Here is a 17,209-nt window from a genome sequence, read left to right on the forward strand (position 1 = left end):
AGCCGATTTATGGAGAGAGACTTTGTCCTGCGTTTCTGCAACACTTCTACTGTTTGTTCCTTGCTCCTCTTTCTGCCGCTGCAGATTGGCTCTTCTATGAGCTCTGTCTCCTGAGAGCAGGACGGGATATTGTCCCCCAGACACCGAGCCTCGACAGGACATCAAGTTTCTTCTGGAGGACTGCTGAGCTGCGGGAGCTGAGGAGAGGACACCATGCACTACTTCTGGATACACAGCGTTTGGATCCTCTGCGCTGCTTTTCTCTTCACCTTTCAAGGTAAGATGACTAACTCACTCATTTAGGGACAAGGACATGCTCGGTATATGCGAAAACATTCTGGAGTCCTTGTGATTGGATCAGCTACTATTAGCTTGTGGGGTTTGTTTCTGGTTCTGCCGCACACGTACGTATATATATATACCTGCTTGAGATATAAAGTTGCGGTGTGTTGAATGTGCTCAAAGAGGATGGAGTAAACACAGCAGGTGCTTCAACAGGGCAGATAAGGATAAATGGGATGAAAATTGCAATCGGCAAGGATTTGACTTGAACATAGCCAGTAGAGATGACCTGTTTCTGCTTTGTGTTTTACATGCAAGTTTGTTGTGTTGTCTCGTTGAGAAACTTTTGCTGACACATTGTTTTTTTTTTTATTTTATTTTTTTTATGTTGGCTTAAGAGACAGAAACCAATTATTCGTTTTCTTACATTTTCTATACAGACGGGATCATAAATGCACCATAGAATTATTTGAATATATGACACACTATTGAGAATGCCCAGCCCAAAGTTACACAACAGTCAAAAACAACAAGTCTGTATGAAAACTCATACAGTCTGTCTTGTTGTACAGAATGGCTCTATATTCGTTTACACCACCTGACCCCTGATTCCTCTGTGTTCACCCAGTGACTGTAATAATAGAGCAGATTTAGTTTCTCTCATGAAGTCGACAATTGGATCAATAAACTGGTTTTGTTTGTCACAAGACACAAGTCTGTCAAAAGACTGAAGCTTTGTGCAAGCATTATGAATTAATTTTAAAACTGCTGGTGTGCTGCTAATGACCCTGGATTGCATGATGTACCAGATTGGGGAGAGGAGGAGAATTGGCTTTTTTGAGTTTTATAATACTGCAGATGGTTTTTAATTTTTCATTACTCAAGTGAATTATCTTTTTTTTTTTTTAAAGTATTTAAAGTTTTCCTTACTATTTTGCTTACAGTTTTTCCAAGCATTTCTCATCAAGTAACTAACATGTCCAGTTTATAGATGATCAACAGGTTGGCTTCTTTAAATTAAACAGTGTAAATACCACCGCTGTAAATGGTACTGTTGTCTAACCCATTGTACTTGTCTTGTAATTTTATTTGATTTGATCAATGTTTAATAGATTTAAAATATTTTCTTCTAAGACATTGCATGCTACACAATTTCTTTCTTAGTATTACCAACATGTCCAGTTTATTGAAGATCAACAGGTTGGCTTCTTTAAATTATCATCATTATCAAAAATATTGCAAAATACAATGTCGCATAAAAAATTTAAACTGTTGTTTTGGATGGAAACAGACGTGTCAGGATAATATCAATATTGGGTATTAAGAAGGAAGGCAAATTGCTTACGAGCCTTTTTGTGGTCCTAACTTCAAAACTATATTCACAGGAAACTGTGATCTCTTAGGTTACAGAATGTTAATATGAGGCAGTTAGCTCTGTTCCTGCTTGTTTTTCACCTACGCCTCTGCAACAGTTTTCCAAATGTAGGACACTAAATATTAAGGGATTTTAGCTTTGTGCTGAGGTTTAATTTGTATGGCATGCTTTTTTTTCCTTAACCTGTACCCTCATGGTGGATGCTCTAGCTTAGGAGACTATCGTACTGCATTTCTGCTTAGATGTGATAGATATTTGATTTGAAAGAGTTTGGTCATCATTAACACTTTAATTATGTTATTGGACCATAAAAAGAGCAAGTTACTCATAAATATAAGTATATAGGAGGCTGTGTGCTTGCTGCGACAGCTCCTAAAATGTGGAATGACCTACTACATATAAAAATATTGCTTCTTAAAACGTTGCCTTTGGTTTGGACACAACCTGATATATTAATTTTAGCTTATGGTCAGATTTATACGTTTGTATATTTTTGCATCCTCGTATTTTATTACACTTGTTAAGTATTCTAATATATTTTAGATTCCCATTATTGCCTTGTCTAATAAAAGCAGCACAGTGTCTCTTTGTGCTGGCTGGTCATGTACTTCATTGCTAGTAAAGCATTCCAGTTGATAAGAAGATGAAATCTGCAGCTTGGGTCTGTCACTCCAGGATTCGGTGACTTACTTGAGCTTCCTCCTTCTGAATCCTCTTGATCCTCCACAGAGCAGCAGCTCATCCCCACACAGACATTCAGAGTGTGTCTTTGTCACAGTGTCTGTGTGAGTGTATCACTGCTGGCTCTGTGAGCTGTTTGGGAATGATTACCGCAGACAAAGAGACTGCCCGATTCTGCATTCAATTTCAGGCCATGTTTGCATGACTGACTCTCCCAAGAGAGTTTTCTTTCAAATTGATTAAGTACACAATGAACGTAGTTATAAAGTTACTGATTGGAAACAATAATGATAATAATAATAATAATAATAAAACTAATGGTCTCTGTCAGCTTTGTCAATGCAAAAATTACACAAGCAGACAATTGGGACTTCTTGAAGTAGTGTAAATCAGAAAGAAAGTACATGTAAAATTGTGAAAAGTTTTATGTTCTTGTGCTTTTGGGTTACTCTTTTTTTTTTTTTTTGTGATTTTGTGTGTTTCACAACTCCAGTAGCCTGGCCATTGCCTTCACTGCCCTGTTTAGGCTATCTCCCACTGAAATATATTTCTCTTGCATATAATTGTATTCTGCCATGGTTGTAGTTTGAGTTTATAATATTATTATTGAAAAAATGCTCAGAAAGTGTACCAGTTTGTGGATCAGACTGAATCCCAGACAATAATCACCCTGATTGAGTTAGAAATGAACCCTGCCACTCCCAGATGTCATTCTTCTGGGCAGATATTAGTATTTGTACATTCTCAAGATGAAAAAGCAATTTTCAAAAAAGCATCAAAAACAAAGAGAGCAGCAAAGTCATTAAGAGATGCATTAAAAATGGGAGTCCACTTGTTGGAACATTACAGATTTCTGTGACCACATTAGACATTCATGCTGATGGGGACAATAATACTCCCGAGGGTGGTTCCAACTACACAGGATAAAATTCCAGGGCTAGAACGAGGAAAAAACATCGAAAGAGATTCGTTTAAATATTACATATACAATAAATTTAGTAAATATGATGGAATTTAGTTAAATTAGACATATTACCACTAGATGGCAACAACGTAGTTCCACTATGATTCTTGATTTGTGTTGCTTTCGATCAACAGGCATTGGAGGTGTGATTGTTTGAGGATACTTGGGAGAGAGATATTATCTATTATTCTATTATAATTTATAATAAAGAACTGAGCCATCAATTTGGCCATTATTGGCACTCCTCATGTCATGTTAGAGGCATTGTTTGTATCATTATAAATCAATTACTCCACACTCACCAGATTTCCATCTAGTAATGCACCTTTGGAATGTTGTATTTTTATTAATATGAAATATATTATTTACAAAAAAAAATGCAGTAGCTGTCCAAAATAAAGGAATGTTTTCTGACTTTTGTGTTGTGCTTTTAGTTGTATTTCTCCTGTTAAAATTTTAATTGCAGTCACTGACTCTGTGCTGAAATTACAGGTGCTTTTCACTTTGTTTCCTGTTGTAGTTCATAGTTTATCATCTTTAGCTTATGCCTTTGAGCCTGAAGCATGCCGTTTAGTAGTTTCTTGCCTTTAGATCTTGGATGCCACTATGTAACGACATACATGATGGCATCCCGTGCTACTTCGTCTGTCATACAAGACACATAAAGTGGTTTAGAAAGAAATCAGAGCAACCCTTGCAGCAACACTCCCTGAAGGAAGCACACAAAAACAGACCATGTTCTCCTTTTAATGAAGGAAATAATTTATTTTCAGAAGAAAATATTCTCAGTGGAAGATTGCATTCTCTTTGTTCTACTTTGTGACACCCCAATGATCATGTCAGCTTGTGAGAGAGGTTGAAAATGACATGTTGCTCATGGGAATAAACTCTCCTTGGGAAACGTGATGAATAAAACGAACACTTATAAGCTGCTTCAGTTACTGACTGAATCAACAAATGTTTCTGGTGAGCCTAGTTTAGACCTTAATACCAGTGACCTCTCCTTGCAGTTTTTACAATATGTCTTCAAATTCTCAATCTGACTTCTTTCCCCCCCCCACGTTTTAACCACGTTCAATAAGCAAAGAACTGAATTTATTTATTTTGTGAGGTCGTTTCCAGCCTTTGAAAGAAATGTTTTATTACAAAGTATCCTCATGCTAGCTCTTCTGTGAAAGTGTAATATAAATATTCATTCATTTAGTGTTTGTACCTACTTGTCTTTGCTAGGTCTCAGGGTAGGTTGAGTGTGGACACCCTCAGCAGGTCACCAGTCCATCACAGGGCAACATGGACACACAAAATGCAGCCATGCAAGCAAACACTCACACTTGGGGCAATTTAGAGCGACCAATTAACCATGGTGTCATGTTCACTGGGCTGTGTTGGGAGTTGGTGTGTGTGTGTGAGTTGTTTTTCTCCTCTCCAGTTGGTCCTCCTCAAGCTTAATCAGGAAATGCATTCAGAGGAGTATTTCCCAGCCCTGGTCCTCAACGCACACTGCTGCATGTTTTAGACGTTTCCCTGCTTTAATACACCTGATTCAAATAATTGCAGTTCAGCAAAAGCCTGTTAATCAGCCATCAATTGAAGTCACATGTGCCGAAGCAGGCAAACGTCTACTACATGCAGGGGCAGTGTGTCTTGAGAATCAGGGTTGAGAAACGGTGATTTAGATTAGCAGGTTCTCTGTGACAGATGCCAGATGGCTCTCCCAAGTCCTGTGGTATCCCGGCTTCTGCTTTATTGGTGTTTTCTACTCATTTCACTTTGAGTACTTGCCTCATTCTTTTGGGCATGTGGGAGAAGTTGGAGTTGAGAAAACCAACTTGTGCATGATAAAAATGTACAAATTACATCACATATTTTTTGTTTTCACTTTATTTTAAATGCTGTTAGAACAGGTAATGGGCAGGTAAAGGTTGTGTGAAGGCTGGTGTCTGCCTCCAGCAGTCATTAGGGAAGAGGTTGGGTACACCCTAAGAAAGTCACCAGTTTATCACAAAAAAATACATCAAATTTTTCTTTACATTTTATAATCAGAGTCCAGGAGAAGTACCCAGTACCAGTTTATTCAAATAGAAATTGCTAATCCAGCTTCATTCCAGAGAAGTACTTTGTTTGCAGAGGTCCAGAGTTGTTGATTAGAGACAGGTTTGTTTTTCATTGCTTTTGATTGCACAACCAAAGGGAAACTGATAAGAAAAAAAACAACCATGTTTATTTCAACATCTCCTGGTTGTTGTGGTGTAGAACAACAATATATTATTGATATTCACATTGCTGTCTGTCCAAAACGGGAAAGCAGCAGATTTCTCTGTTGCCTGTTTCTGTATTATTCATTTACACATACACACCTGCAGCACCAGTTAAAAATGTAAGGACTGAGCATTTCTCTTGATTTTAAGTGGAAAAGTACAAACAAAGCTCTTTGTCCAAATAAGATTTTCTGTTTTTTTTATCCAGTAACATGCTCTTGTGTGTTTTCTATTCATTTAAGCCATCAATAGAACTAGAACTCAGACCTTGTACTCAGACTTTTTGATAATATATATATATATATATATCAAAAAATATTTTTCTTCAAAGTCAAGGTAGTCAAGTGTATATATATATTTTTTTAATCAAAACAAAACAGTTTGAAACAGTTCAAAAACACAATGTACTTTGTCAAACTAACAAAGTATTGTTTATATCTCTCGAGTGATCCGCTTAGTGTTTACATGGGCTGTGTATGAAGCTCCAGAGTGCAGACATGTGGTGTAAATCTGTCAGAGTGGCTAGAACAATTGGTCCCTTAGAAATCAGACAATTGTCAACCTCTACTAAATCAAAAATGGCCTGTTGGGATGTTTTGGAGCTTTGAATGACATGGAGAGAAGTTCTCTTACTGGGTTGTACAACAACTCAGCAATATTTTATATTTTAGTGGATGTTTGACAGTCAATGGTAAAACAAAGTATTAAAAGTGAAGAATATTAATGTTTTACAATAAAATCATAGTTGTCTTTTTGCATGCATATGCCATTAAATGTTTGACACGCATTACTTTGGTAATACTAGGTTTAGTATTACAAAAGATTTAGATGTAGTAAAGTGAGTTTTGGTTAGCTTCAAACTTGTTGGCATGCTTGTGCCAACTGCTGTATTGTGTGGGGTTAGTTGCCGCGCCCCTTTCCCTAACATCTCATTGGAGTGGGCTGAAGGAGACTTGGGATCTTTCCACACCCCCATTCTCTGTTGAAGACCAGAAGGAGGTTCTGAGAACATGTAATCATGTCTGTGGGGACCTGTTGATCTATCAGGTAGGGTCTTGGGCAGCCCCCACTCCTGGATTGTCTCAGGCCCTCACACTCCATGCCAGTGATTGGTGCCTCTACCTGCCAGTTCATTCATGATTCTGGGCGGCTGGGGCTTGGTGCACAGGTGTTTACTGACTCACTCCAGCAGGTTGACTAGTTGAGCCCTCGTCCCCCTGGTTCTGTTGGGCGTCTGTTGGGGGTGATGTGCCCTTGGGTCTCTGGGACTATGTCTGGATTTGGTCTGGCATAAGCTGCCAGTAAAGTTTTGCACAAAGTTTTATGCACATTTACAACTTAAACACAGCTATTGTATAGTTCTTGCGACTACTGAAATGCAATTTTAATAATACTTTCATCTTATCCTGTTTGCATACCTTTACTTTTAGAGGGCAAAGAGCTATCATGTTAAGCTGATCAGGGTTTTTACAAACAAATTGAAGTTTCTGAATACATGGACTGGATTTTGATCCAATAAGGCCTTTTTGATTGTACCCTAAAATTCAGGATAAATCTGAAACATTTAATTGGCAGGAATATCCCTGTAGTTCCATAACCAAAATCTGGGACTACATTTTCCCATTTTCTACCTTAAACTTCGCTGTAAATCCTTTTGAGATTCTGAATCTGACTGATGTTGACAGTATCGTGTGGAGCTTTACCCGAACTCCACAGATGAAAGGTAACCCCTCCCCTTGCAAAATAAAATGACAGAAAAATAGGGAAAAATCCCCACCAAAATCAAGTTCAAAGTCTACACAGGTGCTTTACGTCACACATAAAAGCTGCCTTAGCTGTTTTGTATTCACCACCTCTCAGACAGATGCGAACACTTCTATCCAGTGATGCTCTTACACTCTAGTACTTTACAAAAAAAATATAGTAATACTGAAGGGCGACAGAGGCATCCCTGTATTATAGGGAGGTTGAGCTACCTACAATGAGAACAAGGTCTGCTTTTTTGATTATAAGGTTCAAATTCAGTATGTTGTGCATCAGCAGTGGCATTAAAAGTAGCTGTGATGCCCTGAAAGGTTAGCAGAACTAAACAAGCATGCTGCCTCTCTTTGTTGCAGCAGTAAATAAAAAAATAGCTTTCCAAAAGTTTTCTTAAAATTCTTGCCAAAAAGCCAAATTTTGGACAACTATCCTTTTGATTGTAAGAGGTTAATATTGTCCTAAGGAAAGATGTAACTCCAGCCTAATTCCACACACTTCACCTCGTACTTTTTTTTTTCTGTGATTCCTGCTGCATTAGGTTGTCACATACTTTGAACCTTTTAATGATTAATGATCTGAGAATAAAAAAAAAATTGCACAAACCTAGGAAGACGGGGGCATCCACCTGAAGTGAATTTAAAGAAGCAGGAATAAGAGCTAAAAAAGTTTGGAAGAGCAGCAGAAATCCACAGCTCATGGCAGACCATGTATTGGCAGCTTGTATTATACTGCTTAACTCTGACCTATTTTAATGTCAGACTTTATAAATTCTATTTAAAGGAGTGACTTGTAGAAAGGCATTCTTGGAAAAAAGATCCATCGGAGGTCATGTTTGTAGTTCCCCACAGTCCATGTAGGAGAGGACAGCAAAGTGTGGAAGAAGATGCTCTGGTAGGTTGAGACAGAAATATAACTTTTGGCTGTACTGCAAAACCCTGTGATCGAATCTGAACATGCCATCCCCACAGTGGAACATGTTGGTGGGAGGGCATCTGGTCAGAGATTTTAGAAACATGGACAAAGCAACAGGGCAACTTCGGAAAAACCGTCAAATGTTACAAAAGACTATAGGGTGTAAGTTGACCTTCCAACGGGCCAATAACGCACCGTACATTGGGCAGTTAAGGATCCATGTTTTACTGTTGCTGCATTGCACCTGTTAGTCGTGGTTTTACACAAGTGTGCTTCCTGCTTCCCTTTACTTCGGTGTCTTGAACAGTCAGGCTCAGTCACAGTTAATCAGCTACAGTTAAATGATCTGTTACACATCTTCCATCCTGAGCTTCAATCCTGAGCTCCATCATAGCTGTCAGGACACTTATTTCCTGTCAGAAAGTATATCGTTTATTACCTGATGCCCAACATAATTTATTTTCTGTCATTTCGAGTGTCATAAAAAATGTGTCTCGATGGATAGATTAGCTGTCCTCTAAACCAAAGGTTGGCAATTTGAGGCTTGTAGAACTTTTCTGTGGAAATGTGCTTGAGAAGGACAAGCCAAAATGAGATTTGAAGTGTTTATATAGTTTCAGAGCCATTATTTTACTTCTGTAAATGCTACATTGAATTCCCGATTGTAAAATCAGAAAGGTACTGATTTCTTACAATAAAGTTTGATTTAACTTGGGTTGATTTACACAAAAAGCAGTGCACTCTATTCCATATCTTTTAAGTTTGCTCAGGGTGAAGCAGACAGAGTGTCCACAACATCTTTTAGATTTTCTTAATGCTAATTATTTTATTAGTAAGGGAATTTTGCAAGGGTCAGTACAGCTTAATTCAGTAGCAGAAATAAATAAGTAAAATCAATAATCTAGCCTATCTTTCCCTAATGCTGACACTGAGAACTAAAAGAGGGAAACTTTGAGAGAGACGGACAGAGTTTGGCATTTTGAACCCCAGAACTGGCCTGATGATGAAGAAGGTGTTGCAGCAGCAGGAGGTTCCCAGTACAGGAAGAGTACTGACTTAGAGCGGCAGGTCTCGGGCCTCAGGGTGACTTCCTCATGCTCGTAGCGGTCCTCAGCTTCTTGTCTTGCAGCTCTGTAGCTCCCTTCTTCTCGTCTCACGATCTTCCTGGTCCCACGGAAGGAACACACCAGTTCTTCCTCTTTGTCTTTGTCTTTATCTTCATCTTTGCCTTGGTCTTTGTCTTTGGGGTCTGAACCCAGCTGATGTGAGAAGTGCAATTTGAAGCCACATGTTGCGGGGCTGACGGGTTGGTCCCCATGTGCAGAACGGTCTTCGGCTCTGTGGCCCCGGCTCTTCTTCAGCTGCAGAGTTCTTTGTCCATCTCCATCTTGGCTTGAAGCTGCCTGAAGGATCCAACCAAAGATTCCTCTTTTGCACCCACCTTATAAAGGGTTTATCCACCCTTTTGGTGTGTTTGCATTGGCTAGCTTTGTTGCTGTGCCTGTCTCACTGGCTGACTGCTTGGACAGATGATCTCATATCCATCTCCTTGGAGACCTCATGACCTGATGTCTGTTCTAATGTCCCTGAGTTGCTCAATAGTCCTCCTACGTCTGTTTCCTGCCCAACCTTTTCTTCGGGAAGTTAAAGTTTAGGAATAAGGCCTTGGTTACCTCTGCTCTCCTTTCAGTTCCTCTTTCCCCCTGACCTCTCACCTACTATCTACCCTCAACACAACATCAGTGACCTTTTAATTACAGTTGCAACATTTTACACCATTTCAAGTTCAATGTCAAAATCACATTTACAACCTTTTAGTTTCTCTGATTCAACATTCATTTATAATGTTATAATAACCATAACGTTATTCTTACTATAATCATAATGTGAGTTATTACAGACACTTCTGACAAGAAACCAAGAATAATCCATTATTCTAATTATCTGATACCATGTTACAGTTACTTGTTTCACCTTTAAGTACTTCCATAAGTGTAAGTGTAAGTATAAGTTTAAATATTCTTATTAATCAAACCAACATCAACCACTGGTAAAACCAATATTAATTATTGGCCTAATTATAAGTTATTATTATTAATTTAAGTATTTTACTCCGGGTTTTATCCAATTACTCAAAATGTTTAGATTTTATTCTTTAAACCTTTAATGCTTTAAAATAAGGAATGGTCTGAACTATTTTTATACTGATGCAAGCTAGAAACTTACTTCCTCTTTCTTCAGGAAACCTGCTCTTCCTGTTCCATGACTCTCTTTCTGCCTATGATTTTTTTATGATTAAGTAGAAAAAAGTAGAATTAAAGCTAAGGTTGCAGGACACAATACCAATACACACAACCAGATTTATGTTATTACCGTCTGACTCTACTGTTGGGTCTTGATGTCACCTGTGTAATTAATTCTAAGGTAATTTTATTTATTGTTAATATTAAACTAAAATCTCCAGCATGGGGAAGTGGGATGAGCTCGACTTTTCTCAACAGTAAAAAAGCAAAATTAAGAAGGTAGTATTCTTCTTAATGCTACCTTACACTGCTAAAATAGTAGCTAAAGAGAGGCCACTGTTCAGCCTGTTCAGTGGTTTTACTGAACCTTCTCGTGTTGTGGAAGTGGTGAGCGAGTTTCCGGGATTTTGATTTTATCAAAGCTACTTAACAGCAAAATGTGAAACTCTCGCTTCCTTTTAAACTTGAACATCAAACATCATTGTGCACCCCTCGGCTCCTCAAGGCCTTTCAGACAGACTCATTAGGTTGGCTTAGACGAATGTCGTGTTCTGCTTCTACGTTAGAGCAGACATTAAAATAAAATGAGAAAATGACAAATAACCAACAGGAACCCTTTAAGTGTTTGACTTGTCCTGAGTGGGTGGAAGAAAAAAAAAGGGAGTGAACAGCCACATGCTCACCCACTCCATTTATTACATTGGTAATGGTGTTGACTGAAACATGCATGCTGCTTCGGTCGCTTCTCTTGAATAAGGTTATTAAAGCAACTCGAATTAAATGGGTTCTGCACTTATGCTACTTTGCTGCATACCAGCAGCATGCACATTGGATTCTGACCAATTCTGCCTTTTTGATGGACTTTTCTCTAATGGCAGAGAGTTCTTTGAGCAGAGTAATGAACCCTGACAGAGAAAATTGCACAAAAATGAACTTGACTTTGCATTGGATTTCTTCAGATCTCAAGTTACTGAGATGTACAGTAAAAATGAGACCAATCCATCAGCATGGATTGAAATTTAAAGAACTTGGTAGAGGAACTGTTCAGACCTGTCATAATCATTCTTGAATTTTGACAAAAAAAGATGTCAAAGGTTATATGCAGTGAGTTTTATAGCATTTTAACACTTTTTTTTTGAACTACTTTTTCAACATTTGAAGTAGTAAAACATGTTAAGCTAAGACCCCCCCCCCAAAAAAAAAAATATATATATATATACCAGAAAGTAATACCCGCAGAGTGAAAATAAGGTTAGGATGTGGTGGTAGGATAAGAGTTTGCTCCTCTGAGAGGGGAAAGATGGAGGAAAATTAAGATGGAATGATGCTTTTAGGGAAATGAAGAAGTAAGGGGAGATGCGAGTATTCTCCTCTCTGTGTCACATGATACGAGTCTGCTCTCCAGCTTCGGAGGTGTTGGCTCTCATCAGTGTCTTCTATACAGAGATGCAACTCTGGTTCCAGGAAGAAGAAAAACAATCTCTTTGTCGTCATAATGGTTGCAGACTTTAACGATGCACTTCTATTTTGACCCTGGTCATTTCTCATCCTCTCATGGCTTTGGAAGCCCAAAGATGGAGCAGTTAGTAATATTGTCAGTATTACTTACAGTTCTTGTTGCTTACACTGCAGAAGGAAGTAACTGTAGCAATCAATACCAGTCATTTGTGCTGTTTGTATGGTTGTGATTGATATTGGGAGGGAATCAGAGTTGTTACATAGTGGACTTGGTTGAGCTTTAACCTATTGGAAACTATAAGAAATGTAAATACTTCCTTTTGTAGCGTGTGGTTTCTGATTAAGTTACATCATACTGTGGAGAAAAATGTCTACAAGTATAGTCTATGTTGCTGGAATGCCGGTGGGTTATAGGGTATTTACACGAGTAACTCAATTTAAAAAAGTTTACTTCATTTATTAATATATAACTGCTCAATCATCATCTTTATAAAGCATTTTATCTGAATTTTCTGGATTATTAGCTGGATCACTCGCCACAAGCAAAAAATGAAATCTTGGATGCAAATTATTTGTGATTTACTTGCGTCATTGAAATCAACATTATTTAATGCTGTTTTATTCCTATTCTTTAACCATTCGGGGTCAGAATGGTTAATTGGTTTTCTTTTTCCCAAAGAAGTCTCTTTACTTATCAAAAGTGTTGCTTTAATTAGGTCAGTTTAAAAAATGCAACAAGATGAAGAAATATTGCCTTTGGATATTTTCTATTTACTTCATGAGAAATGGTGCAGCATCAAAGTCCTTTTGATCCAGAGCCTCGCTTTTCCCACATTTTGTTATGTTACAGCCTTATTACAAACCTCAAAATTCTACACACAAATAAGATTTATTTCCAACATTATCATATTTTTTTGCAAGTTTATTAAAAATAGAAAACAAAACTCACAGCCTTATCTCTTTTTGGATATGATGACACAAGCATTGCACATCTATCTTTAGGCAGTTTTCACCCATTCTTTTTTTGAAGTGCTTCTCGAGTTCCCCCAGGTTGTATGGGAGAAGACCAGGCAGATAAATGTCTCCACAGATGTTTAATCTGATTCAAGTCTGTATTCTGACTTGGTCCCTCCAGGACATTCACAAAGTGGTTCTAAAATCTTTGACATCTTTACGATGTGCTTTGGGTCTTGACCTGCTGAAAAATGAATGATCACCCCAGTATGAGGTCAAGAACAGTCTGGAGCAGGATTTCATCCAGGATGCTAAATAAGAAGAATCATTCAAAAATAAAAAAAATCTGCGATGTTGCAACCAAATTCCACAATGTATTTTAGTGGAATTTTATGTGACTCACTAAATCATGTATTCATAAATAAAAATCTAAATGTGGGTTGTATTTTTAGTCAGCCTCACTTAAAAGTTTGTAGAATCACCTTCAACTTCAATTACCACTGCAAGTCTTTTGAGGTTCCAACACATAAAGCCTTAGCTTTTGCCCAATCTTCTTCAACACAAACAGCCCAAGCTCAATGAGACTGAGCAGAGAATGAATGCGAGCAACAAGCTCAATGAGCCATGAGCCAGACTCACTAGCCAATGAGTCTTGCCATAAACTCTCAATAGATTAGTTTCATTTATTGTAACGCGTGGATTTTTAAAAATGTTATCTAAATCATTGCATAGTGGCTCTGATGGTGTGTTTAGGTTCATTGTTCTGAATGAAGGTAGGACTCCAATTAAGCATGATTGGTTTTATTTCCTACTGAGGAAAAGTATCCCTACAGTACAGCAAAATCCTGCTACTTCCTCTTTAGGGTTGGCATTTTCAGAGATTTACTCTTTTTCCAAGCAGAATTTTGCAAGCAGTGTAAAAAGTTCTATTTTAGTCTAACCAAAGCAGTGAACCACATAACTGATGTGTGCCTCAATGACCTGTGTCAAACTACAGAGTGTAACTCTTCTAGCTTTCTGTCAATAATTGATCTGTCTTGCCACTGTTTTATGAACAGTCATGTCAATAAATTTGCCAACTTGTGCCTCGGATCTTTGCAACTTCTAAAGAAATGCATTCAATTTCATCAGTTTCTCTGGTTTGTGTTTAGCTTACCAAGTCTGTCGGTTTACCTGGATGACCACATCTTTGTAGGTATACAGTTGTCATACTTTTTCTACCTTCTGATAACAGATTGAACAGAATTTAATAAGAAGTTGAAATCTTAGCATATAGGTGTTAGAAGTTTTTTTGTTGTTTTTTTTTAGAAATGCAGCTTGGGAAGGAGGTAGTGTAAATGCAAAAAGACAACATAGTAGATGAACAATTGAACAGACCTGCAGTCATTAAAATAAATGAAAGGCAGTGTGTGGCGTTCAGTGTGTGGTTTTATATTATTCACTATGAACATTTCCAAACATCAAGGCAGTTTTATCCACATTCTTTACTTTTCTCCTTCCCTAAATGTTTGCTTATGAAACATAAACACAGTGTGTGTGTTACAATCAAAACCTTACTGATCCAGATTTTTTTAGGTATGTCTCTAAAGCACAATACTTGTGTAGCGAGCCTTTTGTAATATCAGGACAAAGAAAATCACCCACAGCCGAGTCTGCCCACATGTATTGACCGCATTATGAGATGTGCAGCTTTGTGTTTTGATAAGAGCAGAGCAGCTATCGCTAACAAAGGGAGTGATCCAAAAATTTCAAAGCACAAAATCTCTGGGGTTGGCAAACTGCCGGCAGCTGGTCTTTGTTAGTCAGCCATGATGTTTACTATGAACAAAGAGTACTACACAATATCAAAACAGCAAGAGAAAAATGTAGTTTTTTGGTATGTGGCCACTGGCCCTAAATAAGTATGCACATTTCTCTAAAGTTCAGCTGGGGAGAGTCTGAAACTAAATGATATTGTACTAAACTAAGGAAAAATGCAGTGGAGATATTGTGCTTTATTTTGTAAAAAAAAAAAAAAAATTACATGAAACTATATAGTTTAATTTTGTTTAACAAATGTTTAACAAGCAACACTATGAAGACCTTTGAATTTAATCCTCAAAACATCAGTATAGCCAGAGTTTGAAAGTTTAAGACTGATTTAAAATGGACAGATGCTTAGAATATTTGTGAACATTACCGAAGAGACCTTATGGAGGAGCTGTGGTACCTTGCATTACGTTTATTGTGACTGGCTGGTTAAAAACACCAAAGACTGTCATGTAGCTTCCATTTATGGGTGACCTCATCTGAGACCTGCAGTGTTATGACAAAGGTTCTGTGGTTCATAAGAAAGATGTAATGTTGTGAAGAAATGGAATGAAAATTGACCTTTCACTGCAAGAATCATTTTATATGTGGTGCTACAATGCAAGTCTAGTTTTGGCTATGAATAACGAAGTATTTTCTGCGGGTAATTGTCTATAAAACTAGTAATTTAGATTAAAATGACCACGTCAGGGCACCACTTAGGAAAATAGCCAAATATCTCAGATAATGATCAGATTTTAAAATGATGGATGATGGCATAAGTCCAGCTTGAACAGCAAGGTACTACACATATATGAAACAAACACTTCTCTCCAATATGCAGGCGTTTATTAACAAAATAATTCAACTGTCCAGGTAAACACTTTAATCAACAACTCTCTATACTCGTAATGTTCAACTAGACTACTGAGAAGAACATAAAATGAAAATAATAAACTACTGAGATTAAAAAAAGCAAAACTATAAAAATAGATTATAAAGGAACCAATACGATTATGTCACAGTTTGGTATGACTTGTGAAAATTGAGAAACCAAATTTATCTCATGAGGAAATTGGACTGTCAAGTAGTTTTAGCTAATTGCTAATTCAGATTAAAATATTTCTTCAAATTATTAGTTTAGACTTTTCTTCAGAGAAACACCAAAACTACATAAATAAATAAAACATGAAATGGCTAACAATGATCCATCATAATAGCACTGTCTTCAGTGATCTGTGTTTGCATTTACTATTACATTCTGAAACTAAGTCAAAAATTGCTGTAGTGCTTATTCTGTTGGGGGACTGCACTGTAACACAACTGAATCTTGTCTAAATGGAATAAGTCTAGAAAATTAATTTCCACCTACATCGCATTTAGATTATCCAATTAAGAGCTTTGTGGGCTGAGAATCTATTAATAGGTCTGTAGTGGATAAAGTTCTTTATCATGTGTCTTCAACAAAAATAACATGTTCATTTGCAGTTGCCTTAGTTGAATGTTGGGGTTTGAGTAAATAAGTTGAGGACACTGCTATACCAAGAATAAACTGCATGGCTCTTGTTGGACACTGGATCTAAATGTCCTTATTTATATTTAACTGTAACTCAGGAAGTGACTAGCTTGAAGTATTGTTTGATGAAATCAGGAAAATTACAGGCTGTTTATATATTCGGTGAGATTAACAATTGATTGATAGTTAACTAGTAATGCATTATTAGCAAGAAATCATAAACCCTGCAGTTTTTGATTTGTTTCTCGGTTGGAAACAAAACAACTATTAATGCAACTATTAAAATATCCATTTTAATTGACATACCAATTAAAATTGACATGTCCGATTAAAATATTTCTTTAGCTATAATTGTGACAGTTGTAGGGATTTTGTCCACTGAGATTGAATAAATTGTATTTGGCCCTTGGTGAATGCAATACATTTTCTGAAAACACATAGTTTTGTCTAGGACAGCTTTCTACTATATTATGTTTAAGGAAGTGTACAAAAGTAAATATCCCTTTACAACTAAAAATAATACAATATTGATGATGAACCAATTACTTTTAAAGTTCTAATAGAATCCTATGCTCAGTTGGGACATAAGATAATATGATGGTCTTGTTGTTAACTTGCTGAAATAAAAGCTTTTTAAAAATGTATGAATAATTCAGATCTCATTTTATGACTTGCTGTATCATTTATGTGCTCTCTATTCCCAAAGTATCTCTACCAACACACTTGTGTTCTTACTATCTTCTGATAACTCTAATATGAGCTCATTACATGGAAATGAGAAGGAGTCTTCTGTGAGCTTTAAAGCTTCGCCAAAAAATCTTCTTGACATATCCACAGGAAGATTTTGCTGTTTCAGAAGTCATGATTTGTCTTGCAACAAGACAAAGTGTTGCACCCCAATATTCATGTGGAAAGTAATGAATGTTCTGCAAGACAACAGAGACGCCTTGAAAAAAATCTCTTCAAATGCAATTAATGTCATTGCTGCAAGTTTCCCCTAGTTAAATTTATGATTTT

At 37.1% G+C, this 17,209-nt stretch overlaps 1 protein-coding gene across 1 annotated transcript in view; it reads left to right on the forward strand.

The window, feature by feature from the left end:
- The window catches only part of lsamp (limbic system associated membrane protein), a 761,955-nt gene continuing 744,746 nt past the window's right edge, over positions 1-17,209 (forward strand). The window contains exon 1 of the mRNA XM_008426060.2: positions 1-277. Coding sequence (XP_008424282.1) covers positions 214-277 — 64 coding nt within the window. The 5' untranslated portion in view covers positions 1-213. The remainder of the gene's footprint in view (positions 278-17,209) is intronic.

Source organism: Poecilia reticulata, linkage group LG13 (assembly GCF_000633615.1).
Source record: "Poecilia reticulata strain Guanapo linkage group LG13, Guppy_female_1.0+MT, whole genome shotgun sequence".
NCBI classification, from domain to species: Eukaryota; Metazoa; Chordata; class Actinopteri; order Cyprinodontiformes; family Poeciliidae; genus Poecilia; species Poecilia reticulata.